Source organism: Echiichthys vipera (genome assembly GCF_963691815.1).
Source record: "Echiichthys vipera genome assembly, chromosome: 7".
NCBI classification, from domain to species: Eukaryota; Metazoa; Chordata; class Actinopteri; order Perciformes; family Trachinidae; genus Echiichthys; species Echiichthys vipera.
In genome coordinates this window covers 28,490,161-28,512,223 of record NC_139832.1, presented here as the reverse complement: position 1 = coordinate 28,512,223, position 22,063 = coordinate 28,490,161, and the positions used below count along the sequence as shown (strand labels likewise).

The following is a 22,063-nucleotide window of genomic DNA, read 5'->3' as shown; positions in this document are numbered from 1 at the left end:
GAGAACAGTGGATGCTTCATATACGCACCTATACGCACGTTCCTCTGGGCCTGCACCATGCTGACACAAACAGCTTGACAGTGGTAGATGATATTGTGTGTGTGTGTGTCTCTGTGTGTGTATTTGCTGCATATTATTTCTGACTGACTTCATATCTGTCGTAGACACACCCAGTTGGATGGCAGCACATACACACACACAAACACTTATCTATGCAACCCTCTCACACACAGAGACACATACACCCCCCCCCCACACACACACACCTGACTGAGCACCAGTTGGGGGGTTTCAGGTGGAAATCCGCAGGGAAGGTTCGCAGCATGGTCGACCTAAAAATATAAAGCACTGGGATGTCCTTTGTGAATAAACAATCACACTGTAACATTAACCATTCCCACAGAAAGAACTAAAAAGGAAAGAAAGGAGCAACAGTGTTGCACAGAAAATATTGTGTGTGTGTGTGTGTGTGTGTGTGTGTGTGTGTGTGTGTGTGTGTGTGTGTGTGTGTGTGTGTGTGTGTGTGTGTGTGTGTGTGTGTGTGTGTGTGTGTGTGCCTGTGACGGACATAGTTGTTATCAATTTGCATTTGTAAAACTAGCATTTACTGTAGGCCCCACTCTTGCATTGTCAGTCTCTCTGCAGAAGCTTTTCAATATTACAGCACAACAAACTGAGGTGAGTCTCAAACTGATTTAAAACCAGTTCTGCAGTATGTACCTGCAGTAGAGAGTAGTTAGTTAGCAGCAGCAGGCTTTACCTCTCTGCTCTTGTCCCTGAAACCAACGCTGTTCAAGGGATTCAACAGGTGAGCAGAGATCTCCACCTGCTGGATAAGAAGTAGAACTGCATCTTCTTCTTGGCTGACTACAACTACCATCAACCCTATGTGTCCAAGTTGAGATGTGACGTAATTAAGTATATTTAGCCTGGATTTAATTAAAGTTAAGGGTACTTTTATTTGAGTATTCGTTTTAAGCTACTTCTACTCCAGCACATCTCAGGGGAAAACCCTAAATGTTTTATTGCACCACATGTAGGCCTATGTCTACCTAACGATCAAGTATGACTGGAGAAATGTCACTTCACCTTCTGGGCACTGCCAAGGTGTCCTTTAGCAAGGCCCTGAACCATTGCACAAGACCCACATCTCTCCAACTGATGCATGTGTATAGTTCCTGTTTACATGTGTATTATATAAAGTACAAATATTTGTTTTTTTAAATAAAGTATGTCTTCTTCCACTTTACTCAGCTAAATGATTGATGTTAATGAGCCATGAGTCCAAGGATTCAGCTTAAGGAAAGTTTTTCTTCATCATCCCAGCACATTTATGAATTTGACCTGGTGACCTTCCAGTGACATTTTATTTAATCCTGACTTTCCAGATGTTGTTACCCAGCTGCCTGCTTGCTGTAACTGAAATGATGTTTAAGACAACAGGAGGGTGGCACCTTTTTATGGGCAGTTTATTCATTTCAAAACATTTCACATACAGGCACTAAAGTACCTTAAGGGAAAACAGGCTTGTCAACATTAAAAGAAACACACGTTGCGAAAAGTTTACCAAACTGTGTCCTAAATATAACAGCAGTGCACCCTGTCATTTGAAGACAGAAGTATAGAGGGCTCCCCTGACTGCTTTGTGTTTTAGTGTGCCAGAGTGGTTTCACTCAGTTTGACTTGTTAATCAAAGGCTGCTGTTGTTCGGTGAACTGTACATTTTTGTGTTTTTAATGTTGATACCTTGGTAAAGGGTGATCTGATTATGCATGGGTCTTGGACTTTAAAGTCCCAGCCGGTAACATTTGTTTGTTCATATTCACTTAAGCAAACACTCTGCTCCGATAGAACAACATAAATCATCTGGTCTTAGAAAAAAAATGTGCCTCTACGTGCACGTAGAGCTTGTTGTTTGTTTTCCACCGCGCCCATGTCATCCTGTCCACTCAGCACAGTTCACAGTTCCTACACATGCCACAGACCCCCCCCCCCCCCCCCTTGTGCATGTTACAATATCACATGCACACGCCTCATGCTACGCATACGCTAAATGATGTCAACAGTTAGCCAGTCTACCTCTGCGTAGTGTGTACTCCATGCTGTTTAACAATCAGAGAGGACACAGGTGCATTCACAGGAATTTGGTGCACACGCACAGATGAGCAGGTAGAGGGGGAGGGGCGTGAAAGTTGTAAACATTTGAGTCAACTCGATCTGCCAGACTTGCTCTATGGAATGAGACTAGATGCTTTGGAGTGATGATGAATGATGCAGGTTCAGATCATTAGGGGAGACCGGGGTTCATTGGCACACTTTTAAATCCTCTGTAAAAAATGCTGTATTTGTCGGGCAGAATTAATATAAGAATATTGTAAACACCAGCAAATGAAAGGTTATACATGAATATGGTTTAAATTATACAAATGTTTTCTAAAATTAGGTGATTCGTGATTAAAGTGATGTTGTGCAAACAGCCCTATCAAAAAGTTTGTTGGCACACATTTTGGGGATGGTTGACACAAAACTGAAAACGATAAAGATACAAAAATGAAGCAACAATTAGAAACAATTTGAACATTTGATTCAAATAAGAACCAGAAAACCTGAAGATTTAATACAATAACTTCCCTTTTTTTTTTTTAAATCAAACAACATTTCGAAGGAATTCATCGGTAGGAATGTCTAATTAGTTTTGGCACTGAAAAATCCAAATATTCATAATAACTTCATGGTTATTAACAAACATAAAAACATTGTTTTAATTTCTCTAAATAATTTAACTGAAATGTTACCCTCACCAGAAAAGTCTTTCAGATGTGTTAGCAAAGGTTATGAGCGGAGTCCCAACCGACCCCCGTAGATAACCAACCCTGGTCTCCCCTAACCTCCGTCTGGGAAAACAACATGTTTTAATTCAAGCAGTGATTGTAAATGTATATGTTTTTTAAATAAAATGTAATTATCACATTTTTTCACTTACATTCATTCTTTAAATGATTGTGCAATATGTGTCCTTTTTGGTTCAGAGAAAACACAAATTCCTGCAAAAGGTTGAATATAGAGAATGAGCAGAACAGCGCCATCTAATGTCTCAAGATCGTAGTAGCAACAACAAAAAATAATTCCAGCAGTCTGGTTGCCAGGTTTGTTGCTGAGTCAAGTGATGAATCATACAGGGTAATTCAATTCAATTACTCTCATCTCATCTCATCTTCAGCCTCTTATCCGGGGTCGGGTCGCAGGGGCAGCAGCTTTAGCAGGGGACCCCAAACTTCCCTCTCCCGGGCCACATTAACCAGCTCTAACTGGGGGATCCCAGGCCAGTGTGGAAATATAATCTCTCCACCTAGTCCTGGGTCTTCCCCGAGGCCGCCTCCCAGCTGGATGTGCCTGGAACACCTCCCTAGGGAGGCGCCCAGGGGGCATCCTTACTAGATGCCCAAACCACCTCAACCGGCTCCTTTCAATGCAAAGGAGCAGCGGCTCTACTCCGAGTTCCTAACGGATGCTGACCTTCTCCCCCTCTCTCTAAGGGAGACTCCAGCCACCCTCATGAGAAAACCTCATTCTTTCGGTCATGACCCAGCTTTCATGACCATAGGTCAGGGTAAGAACGAAGATTGACCAGTAGATCGAGAGCTATGCCTTCCGGCTCAGCTCTCTTTTCGTCACAACGGTGCGGTAGAGCGACTGCAACACCGCCCCCGCTGCTCCGATTCTCCGGCCAAACTCACGCTCCATCGTCCCCTCACTCGTGAACATGATGTACTTGAACTCCTTCAATTGGGGTAAGGACTCATTCCCTACCTGGAGTAAGCAATCCACCGGTCTCCTGCTGAGAGCCATGGCCTCAGATTTAGAGGTGCTGATCCTCATCCCAGCCGTTTCACACACGGCTGCGAACCGATCCAGTGAGTGCTGAAGGTCACTGATCGACGATGCCATCAGGACCACATCCTCTGCAAAAAGCAGAGACGAGATCCTCAGCCCACCGAACTGCAACCCCTCCCCACCAAGTCGACGCCTCGATATCCTGTCCATGAAAATCACGAATAGGATTGGTGACAAAGCGCACCCCTGGCGGAGGCCAACCCCCACCAGGAACAAATCCGACTTACTGCTGAGGGTCCGGACACAGCTCTCGCTTTGGGTGTACAGAGATTGGATGGCCCACAGAAGTGACCCCCTCACCCCATACTCCCGCAGCACCTCCCACAGTATCTCCAGAGGAACCCGGTCATATGCCTTCTCCAGATCCACAAAACACATGTAGACTGAATGGGCATACTCCCAGGCCCCCTCCAGGATCCTTGCGAGAATGAAGAGCCGGTCCGTTGTTCCACGTCAAGGACGGAATCCGCATTGTTCCTCTTCAATCTGAGGTTCGACTATAGGCAGCCCTCCTTTCCAGCACCTTGGAGTAGACTTTACCAGGAAACTGAGTAGTGTGATACCCCTGTAATTAGCACACACCCTCTGGTCCCCCTTTTTAAACAGAAGAACCACCACCCCAGTCTGCCACTCCCTTGGCACTGTCCCAGACTTCAATGCAATGTTGAAGAGACGTGTCAACCAAGACAGCCCCTGCCTCTGTGGAGTTGTTTGACTACATCAGTGACTTCCGCCAGAGATATTGACGATGATTCCCCATCAGCCTCCAGCTCTGCTTCTACAAAAGAGAGCGTGTTAGTCGGATTAAGGCGTTCCTCAAAGTGCTCCTTCCACCACCCGATTACCTCATCGGTTGAGGTCACCAGTGACCCGTCCTTGCTTGGACGGTTCCCCGTTTCCCCCTCCTGAGATGTCGAATGGTTTTCCAGAAGCACCTTGGTGCCGCCCAAAAGTCCTTCTCCATGACTTCTCCGAACTCCTCCCACACCCGCTGCTTTGCCTCTGACACAGCAGAGGCTGCAGCCCTTCTGGCCTGTCGGTACCTTGCAACCGTCTCTGGAGTCTTCCGGGATAATATATCCCGGAAGGCCTCATCCTTCAGTCGGACAGCTTCCCTGACCACCGGTGTCCACCACGGTGTTCGAGGGTTACCGCCCCTTGAGGCACCTAAGACCTTGAGGCCACAGCTCACCGCTGCAGCTTCAGCAATGGAAGCTTTGAACATTGCCCACTCCGGTTCAATGCCCCCAACCTCCACAGGGATGCCAGAAAAGCTCAGCCGGAGATGTGAGTTAAAGATCTCTCGGACAGGGGCCTCCTCCAGATGTTCCCAATTCATCCGCACTACTCGTTTGGGCTTACCCCCATCCTCTGACCCAACTAATCACCATATGGTGATCAGTTGATAGCTCTGCCCCTCTCTTCACTCGAGTGTCCAAAACATACGGCCTCAGATCAGATGATACGATCACAAAATCGATCATCGACCTATGACCTAGGGTGCTCTGGTACCACTTACACTTATGAGCATCCTTATATTCGAACATGGTGTTAGTTATAGACAATCCGTGACTAGCAGAGAAGTCTAATAATTGACGACCACTTGGGTTTGGATCAGAGAGGCCGTTCCTCCCAATCACGCCTCTCCAGGTGTCTCCATCATTGCCCACGCGGGCATTGAAGTCTCCCAGCAGAACTATTGAGTCCCCTACTGGAGCCCCATGCAGGACTCCATTAAGGGTCTCCATGAATGCCGAATACTCTGAACTGCTGTTCGGTGCATATGCAAATACAACAGTCAGTGGGGACATTCCACGTCCCCAGAGACAGCGCACCCGACCCAAGTGGTTCCTCCTGCGTGTGGTGGGCCCACAGGATTCAATTCAATCAATTCAATTCAATTTAATTTTAGCTACAGTGCCAAATCATAACAAAAGTTATCTCAGGACACTTTACAGAGTAGGTATAGACCACACTCTATGACTAATTTATGATTTACAGAGACCCAACAATTCCCCCTTTGAGCACACAGTGGCAACGAAAACCTTCCCTTTAACAGGCAGGAGCGTCAGACAGACCCAACTTCATGGAGAAGGAGAGAGAGAGAGAGAGAAAAGACGGACAGATGGACAGAGAGAGACAAAGACAGACACAAAGGCAGAGAGACAGACACACTCCCAGACACTATAATAATATCTATAGTAATGTGAATATGACTTATATGTTATGGCAGTTAATACAGCAGAATAGTAGAAACAAGCACAGCTAAGGTTATAGAATATAATAGCAGCAGGAAGCATCATGCAGGCCCACTGCAGCAGGCACCACCACGATCAGAAGAGACCTGCTGATCACTAATTTGTCTAATCAATTAATTTTACAACAGTATTTAAAATTAGCCAGCCTTCAGCTGGAAGTCTTTCTTTGAGTGCTGTGTAATCCATTAGCTAGCTCTCAACTCTAAATGATTCTTGTTTCTGTAGCAACAACAGACAACCCTGGCAACCAGCAACGCCCAACACTATTGGCTGCTACAATGGAAACAGAACGGGACAGAAAGTCATTGTCAAACCCCTCCATAAAAATTTTTAAATATTAATTCAGACTAAATATATTTTTTTAAATATATATATTTGTTAAACTTTCATTCTGTACCCCTCAAAACTTTAATCAAACTCGTTCAAGTGAAGTTTTTGTATTCTTTATTTGCAATTTGAGCAAAATTAGTACAAACAGAGCAGTGTGGCATCATACAAAGATAGATATGTGTGTAAAGAGTCAGTTCTCCTTTCAGAAAACCATACACATTAAATTATAACGACATTACATAAGAATACTTAATAAGATACGAAGGCTTAGAGAAATAGAAGACAATAAATAAAAGTAAAAATAGATACATGTCAAGAGCTCAAATGAATACGCGGGCTATACTGTTATGAATCTTTAAAAATAAGTCATGTAACTTAACTGTGCTATTCGTTCAAGTGAATTCGACCAGATGAGAGGGAGGCGCGTGACGTCAGAGGTCAGCTGACAGGTTTGTTTTGCTCGAGCTCGAGCTCGTCCTGACATCAACAGAGCCCGAGGAAGGAAGCGACGGCATCAAACGCTGAACTAGTGTCCTCTAGTTTCCATTTTACCGATACACCGCCAGCACGGAGACCACGGACAGTTTTGTAAACCCTTTTTAGCTTTTATATTTCTGCTTTGATACAGTCGCTACCTCCGTTTCCACCTACTACCAACTGCTTGACTTTGACGCAATGCCTTCAGAAAAAACCTTCAAACAAAGAAGGACATTCGGTAGGTGTTTCCACGGCTTATGTCACCGTTTCACACACAACTCCTCTGCTTTATGTCTGAAGTAATGCTGTGGCCTGTGACTGTAGCGTGTGTCCGTTGTTGTTTTTAGTGTACACACGTCGGCTGTTAGTTATTATCCCAGTGGCGTATTAGCGTTCATTTTGTCCCGCTGGTTGAGTTTACAGTTTAAATGTACGCTTTGCTGGCGTCGTGTCAACTGGTCTAAAAGAAGAAAGCAAAGATAACAGTTATAATAATAATAAGCATTCATGCAGAATAGAATGGAATGGGATAATATTTCCTGTAGGCCTTAGTGTGTGCGTGTGCGTGCGTGTGTGTGTTTGTTTGCATCAGAGCTGTGGGAGAAAAACAAAGTGGTGTCGAAACGCAGGGCACCAACAGAGCTGCAGGATTGGGGGATGGGGCAGTTCACGGCGGAGAAGAAAGGAGTTTAAAAGCTAGTCCAGACTCAAACGGTCAACAAAAGTGCGGAGTTTACCTTGTTGTTTCTCTGTGTTACGGGTAGGCCACGGCCTCGATGCGGATTTTAGTTTCTGTTAGGATCTCCCAGCTCCCGGTGCTAAAGAGAAGGCCTGTCACTTCTGAAAACACACTGTCACTTCGTTTATCCACCTGCCTCTCCCTGACATCCTATTCTTTGTGGTGTTTTTCAGTGCTTTGGTACAGTGTGCATGAGAGAATATATAAAAAACCAAGTGATTCAGTAGGCCATGCGTCTGTGAAAGTGTCGAGTTAACGGTTATGTTGATGCCTGGGCCTTTAGTGGATTTGGACTTTGGAGTGTGAATATGTTGAACGAACAAAGACGGGGGGGTTGACTTCAGCACTGGAAACATAATTCCCAGTATGACTAAAAGTAGCCGACTTCCTGTTAAATGTCACGTTATTGGTCAGAATTTGCCCAACCGGAGCACGTGAGGGCCAGGCAGCAAAGAGAAACATGGCGTCACGTGCGCTGAACTCTATTTGAGAACGTGTTGGAGTGAAGCTTTGATTCTAATACCTGGACAATGTAGTTTTAAATCAGTTATTCTTCTCACTACTCCTGTTCAGACATGTTAAACTGTTCAATTAGTTTGTTTTAATCGTGGAAACATCAAAATGTTATTTCTGATTTTGTTATTATTATTCTTGTTTGTTTATTTTGTTTTTTTACATTATTTCTATTGATGCTGTTATTTCTTTCACATTTTTGAAATAAAGAACTAAACAGACGTACTCAGCCCACAGTTCAGTTTAGAGGCAGACAAGTAAATTATAGTAGTTGTTTACAGTTTTGATTTTACGCTGTACCACTGCCATGTTTTGCCTAACAGGCCCACATGTTTGAGTAATACACTCTTAATGTTTCACAGTGTCACTAACATTGTCAGTACACATGGTACAGACACTCACATTTCTTGAGTGTGATACAGTTCAAGTTGCATATCTGTCATAATAGGTCATAAGATGACTCCGGGAATCCACAGGGACCAGTTGTGCAAGGCGGCACTGACTAACTCCCATATTAGGACAACAGAAAGGTGTGGAATCCCCTAAAGGCTTTTAGACCAACTGCTTCCCATTTTGTGCTTTTAAAAAAAAATTTGATTGACAACTGATGAGTCAAAGGCTGTTTGTCTCCGTTAGTTACCCTTGGGAGTGTATGTGTGAATGCAAACGTCGGATTCAGCCAGACCGGGCATTAAACAGACGAATCCGGCGAGCTGTTTGTGTGTTTCGCCATCTAGTGGCACTGCCATTACTGCGGCGGCGTCTCCCTCCCGTATGCACACGCTTGAATGGGAGCTGTCATCAAAAGTGTACCTTTTCTTTATTTTTTGACAACGATGTCTAGGAAGTCAGGAAGAACCTGTGCAATTCTCGGCTGCTACTTTGGAAAAAACTGAACGTAAACAACACAAACCTTTATCTCATGAAGAGAGCCCCTGTCTGAGGCCGTACGGTATACATGGATTCAAACCTTTACCTCATGAAGAGAGCCCCTGTCTGAGGCCGTGCGGTCTACATGGATTCAAACCTTTACCTCATGAAGAGTGCCCCTGTCTGAGGCTGTACGGTCTACATGGATTCAAACCTTTACCTCATGAAGAGTGCCCCTGTCTGAGGCCGTACGGTCTACATGGATTCAAACCTTTACCTCATGAAGAGAGCCCCTGTCTGAGGCCGTACGGTCTACATGGATTCAAACCTTTACCTCATGAAGAGTGCCCCTGTCTGAGGCCGTACGGTCTACATGGATTCAAACCTTTACCTCATGAAGAGTGCCCCTGTCTGAGGCCGTACGGTCTACATGGATTCAAACCTTTACCTCATGAAGAGAGCCCCTGTCTGAGGCCGTACGGTCTACATGGATTCAAACCTTTACCTCATGAAGAGTGCCCCTGTCTGAAGCCGTACGGTTTACATGGATTCAAACCTTTACCTTATGAAGAGTGCCCCTGTCTGAGGCCGTACGGTCTACATGGATTCAAACCTTTACCTCATGAAGAGTGCCCCTGTCTGAGGCCGTACGGTCTACATGGATTCAAACCTTTACCTCATGAAGAGAGCCCCTGTCTGAGGCCGTACGGTCTACATGGATTCAAACCTTTACCTCACGAAGAGTGCCCCTGTCTGAAGCCGTACGGTTTACATGGATTCAAACCTTTACCTCATGAAGAGAGCCCCTGTCTGAGGCCGTACGGTCTACATGGATTCAAACCTTTACCTCATGAAGAGTGCCCCTGTCTGAGGCCGTACGGTCTACATGGATTCAAACCTTTACCTCATGAAGAGTGCCCCTGTCTGAGGCCGTACGGTCTACATGGACTCAAACCTTTACCTCATGAAGAGAGCCCCTGTCTGAGGCCGTACGGTCTACATGGATTCAAACCTTTACCTCATGGAGAGCCCCTGTCTGAGGCCGTACGGTCTACATGGATTCAAACCTTTACCTCAAGGAGAGCCCCTGTCTGAGGCCGTACGGTCTACATGGATTCAAACCTTTATCTCATGAAGAGAGCCCCTGTCCGAGGCCGTACGGTCTACAGTGATTCTCTGGGTGTGCAGATGTTCTCCAGAAATGGATCAAGAATATTAACAGAGGGGACTTTGCTCAAAACAGCAACAGCGCGCTAAGTTTTGGTTCACACTCGTAAATCTCACAATGAATAGCATGCGGCTGCCTAGCTTTAAAGTGAAGCGGTGAAAAGTTATGTCAGCTAAGCTAACACTGCTTAGCTAGCTCACGTTAGACGCCTCTATCAAGGCTGCCGTGGTCGCACAGGGTAAATTAACTCTAGGTGGTGTTTTTGTGAAATATAACAAGTTGCTCTTAATAGGGCAACCTAAGGACCACAAAGCAAACGTTAAGTAGCTGAGTTAATCAGTGATGGAGGAAATAATTACAAGCACTCTTCAGGAGGTTAAGATTTGTGAAGAACAGCTCCCATTCAATCGCACGCATACTGGAGGGAGACACCACCGCAGCAATGTCGGCTTGTACACTTCCGGTACTTCGTCGGATTCGTCTGTAGGTGAATCACCAAAACTGGGAACTTCTGTGTGTAAGAACCAAGGCCAAAGTCATCAGGAAAAATTGAAGGAAAGGCAAGAGACTGATGTTTTTATGACCAAATCAAGAACCGTTTTCCTGTGTAACTAACGCCATGTGCGCCCCTTCACCTCAACCAAAGTTTAGTATTCCCAGTGAAAACGTATCCGCTGTGTGCTGCATGTGTGAAAGAGCAACTCCAGACTATCTCTGGACCTGGTCTCCTGACATCTCCAGAGCTTCCCTGTTCCTAAGCCATGAACTCAAACCCACGGGAATGTAATCATGGGCTGATATCCCACATTTCCTCAAGTGAAGCATGGAAATTGCAGCCTCTGGCAGAAAGATAAACATTTATCTGTCGATTAAATTAGATATGTTAACAGCTGATTTCTTCTTAGCAAACAATTTTAGTGGCATGTCACAAGACTGAATACTAGTAACTCATCAACTGACTGGCAGCAGCCCGGGCCCAGTGTGCACCCATTGATTGTGTTTCTTTGAAAATCAATGTGCATATTTTATTTTTACGATTTCTACCAAATGTTTCATTGTATTTCAAAGTCTGACAACTGATAAAGATGATCATGATGTTGACATGTTTCTCCCATGCTCAAGGTTGTCCACTGATCCCATCTGACTGTTGTTGCCCAAGGTGTTATCTGTAACAGTTAATTTTGGCCCAGTTACACCACTTAAACCCCAGAAAGGAGGGGCCTGCTCTGCTATAGTTCCATCCAATCAGCAGCTGTGCTACTGACCTGTTCTTTTGAATGATCACCGTGGAGGGAAAACGTCTTACACTTGAACACGACTCTATATTAAGGAGCCTACAGTGAGGTCATTTTATTGACTATACAATGGAGATCAAAATTAGAGAAAAAATATTAATACTTGATTTATTCTGAAATATTATTTTTTATTGTTCAGAATTTGATAGAATATCTATCCAAGGCAATTCATCAAAAACCTTTATTTTGTGGGAAAAAACAATGGGCAAAATTACCAACAACAGTTCATTGTGTCAGAAGAGAAGATTTCAACCATGTTTTCTTCTGTAGGATTGAAAAATGAACAGGAAGTGTAGAGGCCACAGCTTTGAATGACTTCAGCACATCTGCACCCACAGGACATCACTAGTTTCTCACACTGCTCTGCTTTGATCTTGGTCCATTCTGACTCAGTCTCTTCCACAGTTCACTAACTGGAGTGGGTTTCTTACACATTACTTTGTCACCAAGGATTTTCCAGAGATTCTCTATGGGTTTTGGATCTGAACGATAAAAAAATAACAATATTTCCGAGTAAATCAAGCATTAATACTTTGTTCTCTAATTTTGATCTCCAGTTTATATAATGTTACCATTTTATCAGGAGGAAGGAACTCCCTTGATAATAACAAATCTTTGTGATGACACATTTAGGTGAGGTGTGTGCTCAACATGCCTGATGCATACACACTTGGAGTAACTGAATCGAAATTGAGTGAAATATAGTTTATGGCTATTAATCCGCTAATCACTGAGGAACAATGTAGTTAGTACACCGTGAGTGGGTTTTAGGAAAGCTCATTATGTTCTCACTAGAGCGCCTTAGACTGCTAAGCAGTCTGTTAAATACATTTTCCCAGATATTTCTATTCTGCTTGATATTAAGCTTTAAGAGTTTAATAACATTATTATTTTTTATGAATATGTTTTGAAACAGAGCTCGTGAAAAAGGGAAAGACCAATTACAGCTGCAACACTGTTTGGTTAAGATCTCCGTGAAATGAATGATATGTGACACCTCCACGTAGCTGTTGAACCAGAGAGGATAATGAACCCCTTGTCTGCTGCTCCTCACGTGATCATCAGATAGCCTGCATTCATTTACAGTATTCAAATCATCACAGTATTGCTGTATGCAAGGGCGGAGTGGTTGGGAAGTTCTGGTACAACCTGCCTGTGGGTTTGTTTATACTTTGACTGATTTCTTTATTGATGGCATTGACATGTTTGTGTTTGACCTCATTTGTGTTTTATCAGTACTGTGTGATTCAGCCGACCTCCTTTCAGGGAGGACATTTCTATTGACCCCAGTCTGTTTTTCTGCCCCACAGAACAGAGAATGGAAGATGTCAGACTGATCCGAGAGCAGCACCCCAACAAGATACCAGTAAGTTCAGATGCAAATTGCAATGCTTCCAAAGCCTCTGCAGTAAAATCCACTGAAGCAACACGAACACTTTGAGGCAGAAATGTTTGAGCACGACATGCACGACAGCACACAGGAAGCCACGAGTAGAAACAAGACAAACATACTGCAGCGGAAAGTGTTACCACATGTTTCCTGGTTGTCTATGAGATGGTTTTAAATGTCATTCGTTGGCATCACGCACATTTCTGCAAGGGCTTTCTGCTTCTGGGCGGAGTTTTTATTGTTGCCTTGCTGGTTATTATTCTAAGTTTCTTTCATATATTATGGTTTATGTGATCAGGCCTTTTTTTCCCCAGCTTACAGTGACCAGTTACGAGAAATGGGTAATGTGTAATAAGTCAGTTGTCAGTGGCTCCTAGCAACCACCAATAAACAAACAAACGCACACCTTGTGTTTCACCTGCTCTTTTTATCATTTTGAGATAGTCACCACAGTCTTCCATCTGCTGCCCCATTTAAGGCCTCTTCTCATCTTAAAAGTGTGTGTGTGTGTGTGTGTGTGTGTGTGTGTGTGTGTGTGTGTGTGTGTGTGTGTGTGTGTGTGTGTGTGTGTGTGTGTGTGTGTGTGTGTGTGTGTGTGTGTGTGTGTGTGTGTGTGTGTGTGTGTGTGTGTGTGTGTGTGTGTGTGTGTGTGTGTGTGTGTGTGTGTGTGTGTGTGTGTGTGTGTGTGTGTGTGTGTGTGTGTGTGTGTGTGTGGATGACAGAAATAGAGGGAAAACAGCAGGAAAGCAGGAGAGAGAGACAGACAGAGCCTTGAGCCTTTGTGATGATGTCCAAGTTGTTGCTATCTGTGGTAGATGTAAAAAAGAAAAAAGCAGCGTGAATTATATACCATTCATGGTAAGTGTCGACAACAGAGGCAGATGCGCTGTGTCACTGTAACATGACTCCACCCAGACGGCTAGAGTGGAGCGTGTTGGGGGTGGGGGAGCAGAGGACTGTATTACAGACTGCTCTCAGACCAGCCCTGCCTCGCTGAACAATCTACTCTCATGCCAAACAGATGTCATTGCGTTTCTAAATCCTTGCTCAAATTTCAGATCAGCCATTTTATTTCCTATTTTTGTCATTATTGGATTTTTTCAAATCTGTCTCCTACAAGTTCCCCAACGCTCTGGTAGGGCAGGGCTAATTTGCCCCAGCATCTGTTTCAGGTTGCATTACAGTCAAGGTTCTGAGCTTATTTGAGTGATCTAGCTCCACAGAAAGAATCAGTGAATCATTCTGCATCATCATATATATTTTGTTCATTTTTTGAAGGTTTAGGTTCAAAGTTCCCTCCTTGGAAACGTAATTTTAAGTCAGTTCAATTAACTTTTGTTTACAGTGCCAGTCCTTTACAAAAGTTATCTCAAGACACTTTACATATAGACTACGAAAGGCCACACTATGACTTATTTATGATTTACACCCAACAATTGCCCCATGAGTAGCAACAGCAATCTTGAGTACACAGTGGCAACGAAAACATTCCCTTTAACAGGCAGGAACGTCAAACAGACCCAACTTTATGGAGGACGGACATCTAATAATAATAACAATAATAATAATAATACTTAATTTTATTTATATAGCGCTTTTCAGTGACCCAAAGACGGGACAACACAGCAGAACAGTAAACAGAAGCAATAATGAATGTGGCATAGATAATAATAATAATAATAATAATAATAATAATAACAACAACAGTACACACGGAAACAGAGCAAGTACAGAGACAGTTAAGTAGGGGCATGGTGGCGAGAAGGGATTGGAGAATGCAATCTGTCTTGACCAGTTGGGGAGGAAGAAAATGAGAGAGAAAGAGAGAAGAGACAAACAGATGGACAGATGGACAGACAGTGCCAAAGATCCAAGCAACCACAAAAGTAACAGTAACTATATTATCTACAGTATAGTAATGTGAATATGACTTATATGTTATGGCAGTTAATACAGTAGAATAGTAGACACAAGTACAGAGTATGACAATGATAATAATTATTTTGGGAAAGATGATCAATGATGAGTAGTGGTAATAACAGCTGCGTTTTTATGACTACAATGTTTATAATTTATAAGACTAATGATAGTATATATGAGTAATATGAGCAGCAAGAAGCGTCATGCAGAACCACGGCAGCAGGCACCACCACGATCAGCAGAGACCTGAGAGACGGAAAAACATAAACAACTCCGGGGAAGAAGTTGAATTAGTAACATGCATTGATGAGACATGAATGATACAGACAGAGAGGAGAGAAGCTCAGAGTATCTGGAAAAGTATTATCCCCGGCAGACTAGGCCTATAGCAGCATATATAGTAGCAACTGTAATCTTTATTAAAGAGGAACGTTTTAAGTTTACTCTTAAATAAGGGGACAGTGTCTGTATTTCGAATAACATTTGGTAGTTGGTTCCACAGGAGAGGAGCTTGGTAGCTGAAGGCTCTGCCTCCCATTCTACTTTTGGAGACTTTAGGAACGACAAGTAGCCCTGCATTCTCAGAGCGCAGCGATCTACTCGGGTAATACGGTACTATGAGCTCTGTAAGATACGACGGAGCCTGACCAATAAGAGCTTTGTAGGTAAGGAGAAGGATTTTAGATTCTATTCTAGATTTTACAGGTAGCCAGTGCAAAGAAGCTAATACAGGAGAAATATGTTCTCTTCTATTTGTTTTAGTTAGTACACGAGCTGCAGCATTTTGGACCAACTGGAGACTTTTAACAGACTTATTGGAGCAGCCTGATCATAAGGAGTTGCAATAGTCCAGCCTAGAAGTAACAAATGCATGGACAAGTTTCTCTGAATCTTTCTGAGACACAATGTTCCTCATTTTCGCAATATTACACAGGTGAAAATATGCAGTCCTTGTCGTAAGTTTCATGTGAGAATCGGTGCTGGTGCTGGAAGACAACACATCATCCAGAGTAACAATGTCTTTAGCTATTGAGTTTCGGAGGTTTTCGGATCAAAGTACAATAACAGTCAGTTCAGTTTTTTATGAGTTTATCATCAGAAAATTGCAGGTGATCCAGCTTTTTATTTCCTCATTGCACATTTGATCTAACTGATCGGTTTCTTCTGGTTTGATGGCTAAATATAATTGTGTATCATCAGCATAACAATGAAAATTAATGGAGTGCTTCCTTATAATATTTCCTAAGGGAAGCATATATAAGCTGACTAGAATTGGTCCAAGGACAGAACCCTGTGGGACTCCATGACTAACTTAATTGTACATGGAGGATTCCCTCATTTGCATGTACAGACTGAGGTCAATAGAGAACAATCTCACCAAAAGGCCTATTTAGTAGCTGTTGTGGGGCTTTCCGTTATATCACATTGTCTTCATCAGCAGATGAATTTTGCCCAGTTGTCAAGGAGATCTTAACATTTTCTGGCCAACATAGGAGAAGTTCATTAACTGCTAAGAAAATAATTCTGATTTGCAGATGAAGAGAATATGTTCTATGATTGAAGAACAGCTGTGGTGAGATTGTTCCCTCAACTTTTTACCAGCCGTGCAGCAAAGACAGTCCAGACTGACAGAGCACTTTGTTCTTTTTCCACTATATCATGTGATGTGTGTGACTTAATTTCCATATTACATCTCATTATTGAGCGTGGACTCAAAACAGTGGATGAGTTCTGAATACACATTACAACATTTGTTGTGTGTGTGTGTGTGTCCTGTAGGTGATCATTGAGAGGTATAAAGGAGAAAAACAGCTTCCCATCCTCGACAAGACCAAGTTCCTGGTGCCAGACCATGTCAACATGAGTGAACTGATCAAGATTATCAGGTAGACCTAAAGTCCAGTCCTCTCCTCTCCACCATGTCCTTCTCCACACTCCACCATGTCCTTCTCCACACTCCACCATGTCCTTCTCCACACTCCACCATGTCCTTGTCCACACTCTACCATGTCCTTCTCTTCACTCTACCATGTCCTTCTCCTCCCTCTACCATGTCCTTCTCCTCACTCTACCATGTCCTTCTCCTCACTCTACCATGTCCTTCTCCTCACTCTACCATGTCCTTCTCCTCACTCTACCATGTCCTTCTCCTCACTCTACCATGTCCTTCTCCTCACTCTACCATGTCCTTCTCCTCATTCTACCATGTCCTTCTCCTCACTCTACCATGTCCTTCTCCTCACTCTACCATGTCCTTCTCCTCACTCTACCATGTCCTTCTCCTCATTCTACCATGTCCTTCTCCTCACTCTACCATGTCCTTCTCCTCACTCTACCATGTCCTTCTCCTCATTCTACCATGTCCTTCTCCTCACTCCACCATGTCCTTGTCCTCACTCCACCATGTCCTTCTCCTCCCTCTACCATGTCCTTCTCCTCCCTCTACCATGTCTTTCTCCTCACTCTACCATGTCCTTCTCCTCCCTCTACCATGTCCTTCTCCTCACTCTACCATGTCCTTGTCCTCACTCTACCATGTCCTTCTCCTCACTCTACCATGTCCTTCTCCTCCCTCTACCATGTCCTTCTCCTCACTCTACCATGTCCTTCTCCTCACTCTACCATGTCCTTCTCCTCACTCTACCATGTCCTTGTCCTCACTCTACCATGTCCTTGTCCACACTCTACCATGTCCTTCTCCTCACTCTACCATGTCCTTCTCCTCACTCTACCATGTCCTTCTCCTCATTCTACCATGTCCTTCTCCTCCCTCTACCATGTCCTTCTCCTCCCTCTACCATGTCCTTCTCCTCACTCTACCATGTCCTTCTCCTCACTCTACCATGTCCTTCTCCTCACTCTACCATGTCCTTGTCCTCACTCTACCATGTCCTTCTCCTCACTCTACCATGTCCTTCTCCTCACTCTACCATGTCCTTCTCCTCATTCTACCATGTCCTTCTCCTCACTCTACCATGTCCTTCTCCTCACTCTACCATGTCGTTCTCCTCACTCTACCATGTCCTTGTCCACACTCTACCATGTCCTTCTCCTCACTCTACCATGTCCTTCTCCTCACTCTACCATGTCCTTCTCCTCATTCTACCATGTCCTTCTCCTCCCTCTACCATGTCCTTCTCCTCACTCTACCATGTCCTTCTCCTAACTCTACCATGTCCTTCTCCTCACTCTACCATGTCCTTCTCCTCATTCTACCATGTCCTTCTCCTCCCTCTACCATGTCCTTCTCCTCACTCTACCATGTCCTTCTCCTCACTCTACCATGTCCTTCTCCTCATTCTACCATGTCCTTCTCCTCACTCTACCATGTCCTTCTCCTCACTCTACCATGTCCTTCTCCTCACTCTACCATGTCCTTCTCCTCATTCTACCATGTCCTTCTCCTCACTCTACCATGTCCTTCTCCTCATTCTACCATGTCCTTCTCCTCACTCCACCATGTCCTTGTCCTCACTCCACCATGTCCTTCTCCTCCCTCTACCATGTCCTTCTCCTCCCTCTACCGTGTCCTTCTCCTCCCTCTACCATGTCCTTCTCCTCACTCTACCATGTCCTTGTCCTCACTCTACCATGTCCTTGTCCTCACTCTACCATGTCCTTCTCCTCACTCTACCATGTCCTTCTCCTCACTCTACCATGTCCTTCTCCTCACTCTACCATGTCCTTCTCCTCACTCTACCATGTCCTTCTCCTCCCTCTACCATGTCCTTCTCCTCACTCTACCATGTCCTTCTCCTCCCTCTACCATGTCCTTCTCCTCACTCTACCATGTCCTTCTCCTCACTCTACCATGTCCTTGTCCTCACTCTACCATGTCCTTCTCCTCACTCTACCATGTCCTTCTCCTCACTCTACCATGTCCTTCTCCTCATTCTACCATGTCCTTCTCCTCACTCTACCATGTCCTTCTCCTCACTCTACCATGTCCTTCTCCTCACTCTACCATGTCCTTCTCCTCACTCTACCATGTCCTTCTCCTCACTCTACCATGTCCTTCTCCTCATTCTACCATGTCCTTCTCCTCACTCTACCATGTCCTTCTCCTCACTCTACCATGTCCTTCTCCTCACTCTACCATGTCCTTGTCCACACTCTACCATGTCCTTCTCCTCACTTTACCATGTCCTTCTCCCCACTCTACCATGTCCTTCTCCTCATTCTACCATGTCCTTCTCCTCCCTCTACCATGTCCTTCTCCTCACTCTACCATGTCCTTCTCCTCACTCTACCATGTCCTTCTCCTCATTCTACCATGTCCTTCTCCTCACTCTACCATGTCCTTCTCCTCACTCTACCATGACCTTCTCCTCACTCTACCATGTCCTTGTCCACACTCTACCATGTCCTTCTCCTCACTCTACCATGTCCTTCTCCTCACTCTACCATGTCCTTCTCCTCATTCTACCATGTCCTTCTCCTCACTCCACCATGTCCTTCTCCTCACTCTACCATGTCCTTCTCCTCACTCCATCATGTCCTTCTCCTCACTCCATCATGTCCTTGTCCTCACTCCATCATGTCCTTGTCCTCACTCCATCATGTCCTTGTCCTCACTCCATCATGTCCTTGTCCTCACTCCATCATGTCCTTGTCTCGCCACCAGGAGGCGCCTCCAGCTGAACTCCAACCAGGCTTTCTTCCTGCTGGCTAACGGCCACAGCATGGTCTCAGTGTCAGCTGCCATCTCTGAGGTCTACGAAAGGGAGCGGGACCAAGATGGCTTCCTCTACATGGTGTACGCCTCCCAGGAGACCTTTGGCACCACCACAACCGCCCAGTGAATTACCTTACTCCTTCTTCCACCTGGCAGGCGATTGGACAGTTGTAGTTTTTAGCCCCCTCCATGTTTCTTGCCACTCATCTTTATTCTTGATTAATATCTAAAAACAGAACCTGCTAAATCTAAACACAGCGTAGGATAAATTCCCTGCTCTAACTGGTTCAGGTTGTGATCTAGATAGATGACGCAATGAGCGAACACACTGTTTGTGTCCCACCACTCACCCAGTAGCAGCCACGAGGCTCGACCAGAACAGCAGTTTTAAGTAGAGAAATCCCCAAATAGTCAAATACGACTCAGGCCAATAGAGTCTCTTAGTGTGTGTCTCTGCTTCTTTATTGTCCTCTCCGCTGTCATGGCAACGTACCGCCAGTTATGTTCAGTGTTGTGTCTCCTCGGCTGTATTTATGTTCATTTTAATATAGATTTCAGGTAGGGACATTACATAAACGTGGTGAGGCTCCACCACTTATCTATATATAAACATAAGCCAGTGAACAAAGCCAACCTTCATTTGAAGGTTTTTGGAGACAGGCACAAGGGAAAGTTAAGGGTTTCTGTTTTTAATGGAATATTTAAATGCAGTTAAAAGGTGGAACTTGGAATCCTTTGCCAGAGAAAAATGCTAAATGACGTAGAGAAGATCTTTGTTAATCCGTGTGTGATTAGACACATTCCCTCAGTGGTCCTTCTTTGGTGTTTTTATCCCTCCCTGCCTTGCATCCTAAAAGCATCTTCACTGTAACAAAATATGTTGGGGAACTGCTTTTGCTCTTGAAATGGATGAGTGTTATGCGCAAAAAAAAAATGCCTTGGTGTACAGATAATATTGACTTTACAGCTTTGAATATAGAAATGGGTTCCAATGAGAGTGTAACCAAGTAGACTTTGGACACACTACAAGGAGCATGGTCGGATTGCATGTGTGAATGGAGGATGATGGTGTTTCTGTAAATGCTGACGAGTGGAGGGGGTTGCCATTTCCCATTCCTCTTGATCTCCTTTGTCACAATTATTTATTAACGTGACCAAGGAATGAAGACGGGTCAAAAGACAGTGAATCACAGGCAGGTTGATGAGCATCATGTCTGACTGTCTGTGTTCCGCCTTTGACCCACAGGGCCGGTACCCCAGAGCTGTCACTGTTGTTCACTTTCAGTTCACTGAAATTCAACAAGCACGTACACGCGTGGGGAACGCACACTTGCCCAGTGGGTTTTAAGGGCCGCACTCTAAAAGGAAAAAAACACATTTGAACATCCTGTCTGTCTTTAGATGGTCCTTCACACTGTTTGTGCTGTGCTTCTTCTCCTCCTCTTCTCAACAGATCGAGGTTTAGCTGCTTTTATATAGCAGTATTTTATCATTTTGGTTCTTTTTATTTAATCTGCTTTTTATTTCATTGTACGTCTTTACTCTTTGCTGTCTACGTTATGTGAAGTACAAAGGTGACTTTTTTTCTGACGTGAAAGCCACTGTGTGTGTTACAGAGGGGTGGAGCATTTGTTTCAGTGGTCTTTTCTGCCTGCTCCTCTGTTTCACACACACATATCCTCACACAGCAATATCATAGCCTCTTATGTATTTATGTTGGTATTTTGTAAACAATAAAATGAGTAAAAAAATAAAGTTTGGGGTTCATGTGTGTTTTTGCCATTTATCAACAGACTATTTGTGTGCATGTTCACATGCAAAATATTGCAAATTAACATCGAACAATCAACAATCTGGCATCATCATAATGCCAAATCTTCTCCCGTGGTGTCTGATGTTGGCTAAAGTAGCTCCTTACTCTAAAGTACTGATTTAGGATGGGTTAGATTCAGTCCTAAATTTGGGACTTCTACTTTTTAGTCTGAGAGTATTTCACAAAGTGTTATAGCAATAAAAGCAGCTTCCAAAAGTGTGAAAAGTTAGAAGTAGTCAAGAGGACTCTTCAGTCACTGAGATGAAAAAAATCCCAAACAATCCTAGAATGGCTGCTGATGGCTATCCTTCCACTGAGACAGCATTTAAAACGGTGTCACTTCTTTTTTTCAGTCTTTTCAAGTTATCCTGACTCTGAATTTCCCTTGAATTGACATTTCTGTTGCTGAGTGTGGTTGATTGTGTGTCATCTCTCATCTCATCTTCAACCGCTTATCTGGGGTCAGGTCGCGGGGGCAGCAGCTTTAGCAGGGGACTTCCCTTTCCCGGGCTACATTAACCAGCTCTAACTGGGGGATCCCAAGGCGTTCCCAGGCCAGTGTGAAGATATAATCTATCCACCTGGTCCTGGATCTTCCCCGAGGGCTCCTCCCAGCTGGACGTGCCTGGAACACCTCCCTAGGGAGGCGCCCAGGGAGCATCCTTACTAGATGATCCTGAACCACCTCAACTGGCTCCTTTCAACGCAAAGGAGCAGCGGC

General features: G+C 44.3%; 1 protein-coding gene across 1 annotated transcript; it reads left to right on the top strand.

Annotated features, from left to right (window-relative positions):
• Positions 1-6,949: 6,949 nt before the first annotated feature.
• On the top strand, positions 6,950-21,284 carry LOC310949633 (microtubule-associated protein 1 light chain 3 beta). The gene is made up of 4 exons (XM_083917132.1): positions 6,950-7,197; positions 12,855-12,910; positions 16,634-16,740; positions 19,479-21,284. Exons 1-4 carry the CDS (start codon positions 7,158-7,160, stop codon positions 19,654-19,656), a joined length of 381 nt encoding a protein of 126 aa, XP_083773258.1. The 5' UTR covers positions 6,950-7,157; the 3' UTR covers positions 19,657-21,284.
• Positions 21,285-22,063: the final 779 nt, after the last annotated feature.

What these genes read in the sequence shown, in the direction of transcription:
- LOC310949633 (XM_083917132.1), top strand. Translation starts at nt 7,158, where the DNA reads ATGCCTTCAGAAAAAACCTTCAAACAAAGAAGGACATTCG. An exon ending in CAAACAAAGAAGGACATTCG is followed by an intron (nt 7,198 to 12,854) that starts GTAGGTGTTTCC and finishes TCTGCCCCACAG; the next exon opens with AACAGAGAATGGAAGATGTC. An exon ending in AGCACCCCAACAAGATACCA is followed by an intron (nt 12,911 to 16,633) that starts GTAAGTTCAGAT and finishes TGTGTCCTGTAG; the next exon opens with GTGATCATTGAGAGGTATAA.